Consider the following 11,282-nt stretch of genomic DNA (forward strand, 5'->3'; position numbering starts at 1 on the left):
ACCCAGTGAGTCCAGCGACCCAGAGTCCAGCGACCCAGAGAGCCCAGCGACCCAGAGAGCCCAGCGACCCAGAGAGTCCAGCGACCCAGAGAGTCCAGCGACCCAGAGAGCCCAGCGATCCAGAGTCCAGCGACCCAGTGAGTCCAGCGACCCAGAGCCCAGCGACCCAGTGAGCCCAGCGACCCAGAGAGCCCAGCGACCCAGTGAGTCCAGCGACCCAGTGAGTCCAGCGACCCAGAGCCCAGCGACCCAGTGAGGCCAGCGACCCAGAGTCCAGCGACCCAGAGAGCCCATCGACCCAGAGTCCAGCGACCTAGAGAGCCCAGCGACCCAGAGAGCCCAGCGACCCAGAGTCCAGCGACCCAGAGCCCAGCGACCTAGAGAGCCCAGCGATCCAGAGAGCCCAGCGACCCAGAGTCCAGCGACCCCGAGCCCAGCGACCCAGAGAGCCCAGCGATCCAGAGTCCAGCGACCCAGAGAGCCCAGCGACCCAGAGTCCAGTGACCCAGAGTCCAGCGACCCAGAGAGCCCAGCGACCCAGAGTCCAGCGACCCAGAGCCCAGCGACCCAGAGAGCCCAGCGACCCAGAGAGTCCAGCTACCCAGAGAGCCCAGCGACCCAGTCTAGCTACCCAGAGAGCCCAGCGACCCAGAGAGCCCAGCGATCCAAAGTCCAGCGACCCAGTGAGTCCAGCGACCCAGAAAGCCCAGCGACCCAGAGAGCCCAGCGACCCAGAGAGTCCAGCGACCCAGAGAGCCCAGCGATCCAGAGTCCAGCGACCCAGTGAGTCCAGCGACCCAGAGCCCAGCGACCCAGTGAGCCCAGCGACCCAGAGAGCCCAGCGACCCAGTGAGCCCAGCGACCCAGAGAGCCCAGCGACCCAGAGAGCACAGCGACCCAGAGTGCCCAGCAACCCAGAGAGTCCAGCAACCCAGAGAGCCCAGCGACCCAGTGAGCCCAGCGACCCAGAGAGCCCAGCGATCCAAAGTCCTGCGACCCAGTGAGTCCAGCGACCCAGTGAGCCCAGCGACCCAGTGAGTCCAGCGACCCAGTGAGCCCACTGACCCAGTGAGTCCAGCGACCCAGTGAGGCCAGCGACCCAGAGTCTAGCGACCCAGAGTCCAGCGACCCAAAGATCCCAGCGACCCAGAGAGCCCAGCGACCCAGAGAGTCCAGTGACCCAGAGAGTCCAGCGACCCAGAGAGTCCAGCGACCCAGTGAGCCCAGGGACCCAGAGAGCCCAGCGACCCAGAGAGCCCAGCGACCCAGTGAGCCCAGGGACCCAGAGAGCCCAGCGACCCAGTGAGCCCAGGGACCCAGAGAGCCCAGCGACCCAGAGAGCCCAGCGACCCAGAGAGCACAGCGACCCAGAGTCCAGCGACCCAGAGCCCAGCGACCCAGAGAGCCCAGCGATCCAGAGTCCAGCGACCCAGAGAGCCCAGCGACCCAGAGTCCAGCGACCCAGAGAGCCCAGCAACCCAGAGAGCCCAGCGATCTAGAGCCCAGCGACCCAGAGAGCCCAGCGATCCAGAGTCCAGCGACCCAGAGAGCCCAGCGACCCAGAGTCTAGCTACCCAGAGAGCCCAGCGACCCAGAGAGCCCAGCGACCCAGTGAGCCCAGCGACCCAGAGAGCCCAGCGATCCAAAGTCCAGCGACCCAGTGAGTCCAGCGACCCAGTGAGCCCAGCAACCCAGTGAGACCAGCGACCCAGAGTCTAGCAACCCAGAGAGCCCAGCGACCCAGAGAGCCCAGCGACCCAGAGAGTCCAGCGACCCAGAACCCAGCGACCCAGAGAGCCCAGCGACCCAGAGAGTCCAGCGACCCAGTGAGCCCAGCGACCCAGAACCCAGCGACCCAGGGAGTCCAGCGACCCTGAGCCCAGCAACCCAGAGCCCAGCGACCCAGAGAGCCCAGGGATCCAGAGTCCAGCGACCCAGAGAGCCCAGCGACCCAGTCTAGCTACCCAGAGAGCCCAGCGACCCAGCGATCCAAAGTCCAGCGACCCAGTGAGTCCAGCGACCCAGTGAGCCCAGCGACCCAGTGAGTCCAGCGACCCAGAGTCCAGCGACCCAGAGAGCCCAGCGACCCAGAGAGCCCAGCGACCCAGAGAGTCCAGCGACCCAGAGAGTCCAGCGACCCAGAGAGCCCAGCGATCCAGAGTCCAGCGACCCAGAGAGTCCAGCGACCCAGAGCCCAGCGACCCAGTGAGCCCAGCGACCCAGAGAGCCCAGCGACCCAGTGAGTCCAGCGACCCAGTGAGTCCAGCGACCCAGAGCCCAGCGACCCAGTGAGGCCAGCGACCCAGAGTCCAGCGACCCAGAGAGCCCATCGACCCAGAGTCCAGCGACCTAGAGAGCCCAGCGACCCAGAGAGCCCAGCGACCCAGAGTCCAGCGACCCAGAGCCCAGCGACCTAGAGAGCCCAGCGATCCAGAGAGCCCAGCGACCCAGAGTCCAGCGACCCAGAGCCCAGCGACCCAGAGAGCCCAGCGAGCCAGAGTCCAGCGACCCAGAGAGCCCAGCGATCCAGAGTCCAGCGACCCAGTGAGTCCAGCGACCCAGAGCCCAGCGACCCAGTGAGCCCAGCGACCCAGAGAGCCCAGCGACCCAGTGAGCCCAGCGACCCAGAGAGCCCAGCGACCCAGAGAGCACAGCGACCCAGAGTGCCCAGCAACCCAGAGAGTCCAGCAACCCAGAGAGCCCAGCGACCCAGTGAGCCCAGCGACCCAGAGAGCCCAGCGATCCAAAGTCCTGCGACCCAGTGAGTCCAGCGACCCAGTGAGCCCAGCGACCCAGTGAGTCCAGCGACCCAGTGAGCCCACTGACCCAGTGAGTCCAGCGACCCAGTGAGGCCAGCGACCCAGAGTCTAGCGACCCAGAGTCCAGCGACCCAAAGATCCCAGCGACCCAGAGAGCCCAGTGACCCAGAGAGTCCAGTGACCCAGAGAGTCCAGCGACCCAGAGAGTCCAGCGACCCAGTGAGCCCAGGGACCCAGAGAGCCCAGCGACCCAGAGAGCCCAGCGACCCAGTGAGCCCAGGGACCCAGAGAGCCCAGCGACCCAGTGAGCCCAGGGACCCAGAGAGCCCAGCGACCCAGAGAGCCCAGCGACCCAGAGAGCACAGCGACCCAGAGTCCAGCGACCCAGAGCCCAGCGACCCAGAGAGCCCAGCGATCCAGAGTCCAGCGACCCAGAGAGCCCAGCGACCCAGAGTCCAGCGACCCAGAGAGCCCAGCAACCCAGAGAGCCCAGCGATCTAGAGCCCAGCGACCCAGAGAGCCCAGCGATCCAGAGTCCAGCGACCCAGAGAGCCCAGCGACCCAGAGTCTAGCTACCCAGAGAGCCCAGCGACCCAGAGAGCCCAGCGACCCAGTGAGCCCAGCGACCCAGAGAGCCCAGCGATCCAAAGTCCAGCGACCCAGTGAGTCCAGCGACCCAGTGAGCCCAGCAACCCAGTGAGACCAGCGACCCAGAGTCTAGCAACCCAGAGAGCCCAGCGACCCAGAGAGCCCAGCGACCCAGAGAGTCCAGCGACCCAGAACCCAGCGACCCAGAGAGCCCAGCGACCCAGAGAGTCCAGCGACCCAGTGAGCCCAGCGACCCAGAACCCAGCGACCCAGGGAGTCCAGCGACCCTGAGCCCAGCAACCCAGAGCCCAGCGACCCAGAGAGCCCAGGGATCCAGAGTCCAGCGACCCAGAGAGCCCAGCGACCCAGTCTAGCTACCCAGAGAGCCCAGCGACCCAGCGATCCAAAGTCCAGCGACCCAGTGAGTCCAGCGACCCAGTGAGCCCAGCGACCCAGTGAGTCCAGCGACCCAGAGTCCAGCGACCCAGAGAGCCCAGCGACCCAGAGAGCCCAGCGACCCAGAGAGTCCAGCGACCCAGAGAGTCCAGCGACCCAGAGAGCCCAGCGATCCAGAGTCCAGCGACCCAGTGAGTCCAGCGACCCAGAGCCCAGCGACCCAGTGAGCCCAGCGACCCAGAGAGCCCAGCGACCCAGTGAGTCCAGCGACCCAGTGAGTCCAGCGACCCAGAGCCCAGCGACCCAGTGAGGCCAGCGACCCAGAGTCCAGCGACCCAGAGAGCCCATCGACCCAGAGTCCAGCGACCGAGAGAGCCCAGCGACCCAGAGAGCCCAGCGACCCAGAGTCCAGCGACCCAGAGCCCAGCGACCCAGAGAGCCCAGCGATCCAGAGAGCCCAGCGACCCAGAGTCCAGCGACCCAGAGCCCAGCGACCCAGAGAGCCCAGCGATCCAGAGTCCAGCGACCCAGAGAGCCCAGCGACCCAGAGTCCAGCGACCCAGAGAGCCCAGCGACCCAGAGTCCCCAGCGACCCAGAGTCCAGCGACCCAGAGCCCAGCGACCCAGAGAGCCCAGCGACCCAGAGAGTCCAGCTACCCAGAGAGCCCAGCGACCCAGTCTAGCTACCCAGAGAGCCCAGCGACCCAGAGAGCCCAGCGATCCAAAGTCCAGCGACCCAGTGAGTCCAGCGACCCAGTGAGCCCAGCGACCCAGTGAGTCCAGCGACCCAGAAAGCCCAGCGACCCAGAGAGCCCAGCGACCCAGAGAGTCCAGCGACCCAGAGAGCCCAGCGATCCAGAGTCCAGCGACCCAGTGAGTCCAGCGACCCAGAGCCCAGCGACCCAGTGAGCCCAGCGACCCAGAGAGCCCAGCGACCCAGTGAGCCCAGCGACCCAGAGAGCCCAGCGACCCAGAGAGCACAGCGACCCAGAGTGCCCAGCAACCCAGAGAGTCCAGCAACCCAGAGAGCCCAGCGACCCAGTGAGCCCAGCGACCCAGAGAGCCCAGCGATCCAAAGTCCTGCGACCCAGTGAGTCCAGCGACCCAGTGAGCCCAGCGACCCAGTGAGTCCAGCGACCCAGTGAGCCCACTGACCCAGTGAGTCCAGCGACCCAGTGAGGCCAGCGACCCAGAGTCTAGCGACCCAGAGTCCAGCGACCCAAAGATCCCAGCGACCCAGAGAGCCCAGCGACCCAGAGAGTCCAGTGACCCAGAGAGTCCAGCGACCCAGAGAGTCCAGCGACCCAGTGAGCCCAGGGACCCAGAGAGCCCAGCGACCCAGAGAGCCCAGCGACCCAGTGAGCCCAGGGACCCAGAGAGCCCAGCGACCCAGTGAGCCCAGGGACCCAGAGAGCCCAGCGACCCAGAGAGCCCAGCGACCCAGAGAGCACAGCGACCCAGAGTCCAGCGACCCAGAGCCCAGCGACCCAGAGAGCCCAGCGATCCAGAGTCCAGCGACCCAGAGAGCCCAGCGACCCAGAGTCCAGCGACCCAGAGAGCCCAGCAACCCAGAGAGCCCAGCGATCTAGAGCCCAGCGACCCAGAGAGCCCAGCGATCCAGAGTCCAGCGACCCAGAGAGCCCAGCGACCCAGAGTCTAGCTACCCAGAGAGCCCAGCGACCCAGAGAGCCCAGCGACCCAGTGAGCCCAGCGACCCAGAGAGCCCAGCGATCCAAAGTCCAGCGACCCAGTGAGTCCAGCGACCCAGTGAGCCCAGCAACCCAGTGAGACCAGCGACCCAGAGTCTAGCAACCCAGAGAGCCCAGCGACCCAGAGAGCCCAGCGACCCAGAGAGTCCAGCGACCCAGAACCCAGCGACCCAGAGAGCCCAGCGACCCAGAGAGTCCAGCGACCCAGTGAGCCCAGCGACCCAGAACCCAGCGACCCAGGGAGTCCAGCGACCCTGAGCCCAGCAACCCAGAGCCCAGCGACCCAGAGAGCCCAGGGATCCAGAGTCCAGCGACCCAGAGAGCCCAGCGACCCAGTCTAGCTACCCAGAGAGCCCAGCGACCCAGCGATCCAAAGTCCAGCGACCCAGTGAGTCCAGCGACCCAGTGAGCCCAGCGACCCAGTGAGTCCAGCGACCCAGAGTCCAGCGACCCAGAGAGCCCAGCGACCCAGAGAGCCCAGCGACCCAGAGAGTCCAGCGACCCAGAGAGTCCAGCGACCCAGAGAGCCCAGCGATCCAGAGTCCAGCGACCCAGTGAGTCCAGCGACCCAGTGAGCCCAGCGACCCAGAGAGCCCAGCGACCCAGTGAGTCCAGCGACCCAGTGAGTCCAGCGACCCAGTGAGTCCAGCGACCCAGAGCCCAGCAACCCAGTGAGGCCAGCGACCCAGAGTCCAGCGACCCAGAGAGCCCATCGACCCAGAGTCCAGCGACCTAGAGAGCCCAGCGACCCAGAGAGCCCAGCGACCCAGAGTCCAGCGACCCAGAGCCCAGCGACCTAGAGAGCCCAGCGATCCAGAGAGCCCAGCGACCCAGAGTCCAGCGACCCAGAGCCCAGCGACCCAGAGAGCCCAGCGATCCAGAGTCCAGCGACCCAGAGAGCCCAGCGACCCAGAGTCCAGTGACCCAGAGTCCAGCGACCCAGAGAGCCCAGCGACCCAGAGTCCAGCGACCCAGAGCCCAGCGACCCAGAGAGCCCAGCGACCCAGAGAGTCCAGCTACCCAGAGAGCCCAGCGACCCAGTCTAGCTACCCAGAGAGCCCAGCGACCCAGAGAGCCCAGCGATCCAAAGTCCAGCGACCCAGTGAGCCCAGCGACCCAGTGAGTCCAGCGACCCAGAAAGCCCAGCGACCCAGAGAGCCCAGCGACCCAGAGAGTCCAGCGACCCAGAGAGTCCAGCGACCCAGAGAGCCCAGCGATCCAGAGTCCGGCGACCCAGTGAGTCCAGCGACCCAGAGCCCAGCGACCCAGTGAGCCCAGCGACCCAGAGAGCCCAGCGACCCAGTGAGCCCAGCGACCCAGAGAGCCCAGCGACCCAGAGAGCACAGCGACCCAGAGTGCCCAGCAACCCAGAGAGTCCAGCAACCCAGAGAGCCCAGCGACCCAGTGAGCCCAGTTACCCAGAGAGCCCAGCGATCCAAAGTCCTGCGACCCAGTGAGTCCAGCGACCCAGTGAGCCCAGCGACCCAGTGAGTCCAGCGACCCAGTGAGCCCACCGACCCAGTGAGTCCAGCGACCCAGTGAGGCCAGCGACCCAGAGTCTAGCGACCCAGAGTCCAGCGACCCAAAGATCCCAGCGACCCAGAGAGCCCAGCGACCCAGAGAGTCCAGTGACCCAGAGAGTCCAGCGACCCAGAGAGTCCAGCGACCCAGTGAGCCCAGGGACCCAGAGAGCCCAGCGACCCAGAGAGCCCAGCGACCCAGTGAGCCCAGGGACCCAGAGAGCCCAGCGACCCAGAGAGCCCAGCGACCCAGAGAGCACAGCGACCCAGAGTCCAGCGACCCAGAGCCCAGCGACCCAGAGAGCCCAGCGATCCAGAGTCCAGCGACCCAGAGAGCCCAGCGACCCAGAGTCCAGCGACCCAGAGAGCCCAGCAACCCAGAGAGCCCAGCGATCTAGAGCCCAGCGACCCAGAGAGCCCAGCGATCCAGAGTCCAGCGACCCAGAGAGCCCAGCGACCCAGAGTCTAGCTACCCAGAGAGCCCAGCGACCCAGAAAGCCCAGCTACCCAGAGAGCCCAGCGACCCAGAAAGCCCAGCGACCCAGAGAGCCCAGCGACCCAGAGAGTCCAGCGACCCAGAGAGTCCAGCGACCCAGAGAGCCCAGCGATCCAGAGTCCAGCGACCCAGGGAGCCCAGCGACCCAGAGTCTAGCAACCCAGAGAGCCCAGCAACCCAGAGAGCCCAGCGACCCAGAGAGTCCAGCGATCCAGAGAGCCCAGCGACCCAGAGAGTCCAGCGACCCAGAGAGTCCAGCGACCCAGAGAGCCCAGCGACCCAGAGAGTCCAGCGACCCAGAGACCCAGAGAGTCCAGAGACCCAGAGAGAACCCCATCTCTCTTCTAAGGAAAGAAGGTGTTCCTAATGTTTGGTATACTCAGTACATTTGATATACTGTCAGTGGTGAAGGGGTCTTTTTCTGATCAGTCTCTGTACCATGGAAACATAGGATACAAGAAATAATATGTGAAAGATTGTTTATTACTGCAAGCCTAAAACGCAAAAGGTTAAATTATTAATTTCATAAAAGCATTATAATTTGACTGTCAATGTATGCCTTACTGTACACTCTTAGAAAAAATGGTTCCTAAAGGGTTCTTTGGCTGTCCCTATTGGAGAAAAATTTTGGGGTTTCCTCCTGGAACCAAAAAGGCTTCTTCAAAGGGTTCTCCTATGGGGACAGCTGAAGAACCCTTTAAGGATCCAGATAGCACATATTTTATATTAAAACGTTTATTAAATATTAAAACGTTTATTTTTACTCTAGTTTAAGCCTAAATTAAGCCTAGTCCTAGACTAAAATGTGCAATCAATGGAGAAAAACCCCCATAAAATATAGGATAAGAAATTATCCAAAATCTAAGATTGGCATCAGGCCCTCTAAGAGGCGTTGGGCACCCCCTAGCCTCGGAAGCCCAGGCTTCTCACACGTGAATGAGACGGGCATTCCGAGGCTAGGAGGTGCCTAACTCCTCTTAGAGGGTCTGACGTCAAGGATGGCAACACAAGACTAGGCACTCCCAATGCAGAATGCACTTGGAGTAGGATCACAGGAGTTGAGTCAGTGTGAATTAATGAAAATGCAAGGCTGTGCCACTGTGCCAAAGGGAATGGTTCATCACTGTCATCAATTCCCAGAAAAATAACACACTTAACTTAAGCCCATTCTGCCATTTAGAAAAATATTGACCATTTTGCCAATTGGGAACATTAAATCAATTACAGTAATGAACTCACTCACTATGTGGTCCCCTTCAATTTCATTCTCAGTATCCTGCTTCCCCTGCTTTTATAATTTCTCTCTCTCTCATTTCTCTCTCTTATGGTGAGCAAGGGCAGTAACATTGTGATTTATCTGGGAGAGCAGTGCTGTATTAGTCTGAGAGCATTCTGCCTCCAACACACACTAAGTACTGTTTATTAATGAGCTGCTCTAGAGCCATAGTTTCCTCTCTCCCTCCACCTAAAACCATCAAGAGAGAGACGAGTGCTAAGTGTTGTGGCTTTACAGTCTACTGGAAGTAGCCTATTGAATGAGATATCAAATGCTTTCAGGAGTTTTTTTTGTTTCATCTTCAGTAATTATGCATTCGGGAAGTTTTCAGACCCCTTCACTTTTTCCACATTTTGTTACGTTACTGCGTTTACTCTCAAGGCTGTAATCACTGCCAAAGGTGCTTCAACAAAGTACTAAAGGGTCCGAATACTCTAACTCATGTAAATGTGATATTTCTAAAAACCTGTTTTTACTTTGTCATTATGGGTATTTATTGTGCGTAGATTTGAGTCTTCTTGGGTATGATGCTACAAGCTTGGCACACCTGTATTTGGGGAGTTACTCCCATTCGTCTCTGCACATCCTCTCAAGCTCTGTCAGGTTGGATGGGGAGCGTCGCTGCACAGCTATTTTCAGGTCTCTCCGGAGATGTTTGATCGGATTCAAGTCCGGGCTCTGGCTGGGCCACTCAAGGACATTCAGAGACTTGTCCCGAAGCCACTCCTACGTTGTCTTGGCTGTGTGCTTATGGTCGATGTCCTGTTTTTGGGGGGGTTTTTTTACCTTTATTTAACTAGGCAAGTTAGTTAAAAACAAATTCTTATTTACAATGACGGCCTATCGGGGAACAGTTGGTTAACTGCCTTGTTCAGGGGTAGAACGACAGATTTGTACCTTGTCAGCCAGGGGATTCAACCCAGCAACCTGTTGGAAGGTGAACCTCAAATCAAATCAAATCAAATTTTATTTGTCACATACACATGGTTAGCAGATGTTAATGCGAGTGTAGCGAAATGCTTGTGCTTCTAGTTCCGACAATGCAGTAATAACAAGTAATCTAACTAACAATTCCAAAACTACTGTCTTGTACACAGTGTAAGGGGATAAATAATATGTACATAAGGATATATGAATGAGTGATGGTACAGAGCAGCATAGGCAAGATACAGTAGATGGTATCGGGTACAGTATGTACAAATGAGATGAGTATGTAAACAAAGTGGCATAGTATAGTATAAAGTGGCTAGTGATACATGTATTACATAAGGATACCGTCGATGATATAGAGTACAGTATATACGTATGCATATGAGATGAATAATGTAGGGTAAGTAACATTTATATAAGGTAGCATTGTTTAAAGTGGCTAGTGATATATTTACATCATTTCCCATCAATTCCCATTATTAAAGTGGCTGGAGTTGAGTCAGTGTCAGTGTGTTGGCAGCAGCCACTCAGTGTTAGTGGTGGCTGTTTAACAGTCTGATGGCCTTGAGATAGAAGCTGTTTTTCAGTCTCTCGGTCCCAGCTTTGATGCACCTGTACTGACCTCGCCTTCTGGATGATAGCGGGGTGAACAGGCAGTGGCTCGGGTGGTTGATGTCCTTGATGATCTTTATGGCCTTCCTGTGACATCGGGTGGTGTAGGTGTCCTGGAGGGCAGGTAGTTTGCCCCCGGTGATGCGTTGTGCAGACCTCACTACCCTCTGGAGAGCCTTACGGTTGAGGGCGGTGCAGTTGCCATACCAGGCGGTGATACAGCCCGCCAGGATGCTCTCGATTGTGCATCTGTAGAAGTTTGTGAGTGCTTTTGGTGACCAGCCGAATTTCTTCAGCCTCCTGAGGTTGAAGAGGCGCTGCTGCGCCTTCTTCACGATGCTGTCTGTGTGAGTGGACCAATTCAGTTTGTCTGTGATGTGTATGCCGAGGAACTTAAAACTTGCTACCCTCTCCACTACTGTTCCATCGATGTGGATAGGGGGGTGTTCCCTCTGCTGTTTCCTGAAGTCCACAATCATCTCCTTAGTTTTGTTGACGTTGAGTGTGAGGTTGTTTTCCTGACACCACACTCCGAGGGCCCTCACCTCCTCCCTGTAGGCCGTCTCATCGTTGTTGGTAATCAAGCCTACCACTGTTGTGTCGTCCGCAAACTTGATGATTGAGTTGGAGGCGTGCGTGGCCACGCAGTCGTGGGTGAACAGGGAGTACAGGAGAGGGCTCAGAACGCAACCTTGTGGGGCCCCAGTGTTGAGGATCAGCGGGGAGGAGATGTTGTTGCCTACCCTCACCACCTGGGGGCGGCCCGTCAGGAAGTCCAGTACCCAGTTGCACAGGGCGGGGTCGAGACCCAGGGTCTCGAGCTTGATGACGAGCTTGGAGGGTACTATGGTGTTGAATGCCGAGCTGTAGTCGATGAACAGCATTCTCACATAGGTATTCCTCTTGGCCAGATGGGTTAGGGCAGTGTGCAGTGTGGTTGAGATTGCATCGTCTGTGGACCTATTTGGGCGGTAAGCAAATTGGAGTGGGTCTAGG

General features: G+C 59.9%; 1 protein-coding gene across 1 annotated transcript in view; it reads left to right on the top strand.

Annotated features, from left to right (window-relative positions):
• Positions 1 to 6,909, top strand: part of LOC139417606 (mucin-2-like) — a 50,950-nt gene extending 44,041 nt beyond the window's left edge. The window contains exons 14-20 of the mRNA XM_071166819.1: positions 826 to 1,017; positions 1,688 to 1,954; positions 2,587 to 2,778; positions 3,449 to 3,715; positions 4,659 to 4,850; positions 5,521 to 5,787; positions 6,607 to 6,909. Of these exons, the coding sequence (XP_071022920.1) occupies positions 826 to 1,017; positions 1,688 to 1,954; positions 2,587 to 2,778; positions 3,449 to 3,715; positions 4,659 to 4,850; positions 5,521 to 5,787; positions 6,607 to 6,909 (1,680 nt within the window). The remainder of the gene's footprint in view (positions 1 to 825; positions 1,018 to 1,687; positions 1,955 to 2,586; positions 2,779 to 3,448; positions 3,716 to 4,658; positions 4,851 to 5,520; positions 5,788 to 6,606) is intronic.
• Positions 6,910 to 11,282: the final 4,373 nt, after the last annotated feature.

Source organism: Oncorhynchus clarkii, chromosome 9 (genome assembly GCF_045791955.1).
Source record: "Oncorhynchus clarkii lewisi isolate Uvic-CL-2024 chromosome 9, UVic_Ocla_1.0, whole genome shotgun sequence".
NCBI lineage: Eukaryota > Metazoa > Chordata > Actinopteri > Salmoniformes > Salmonidae > Oncorhynchus > Oncorhynchus clarkii.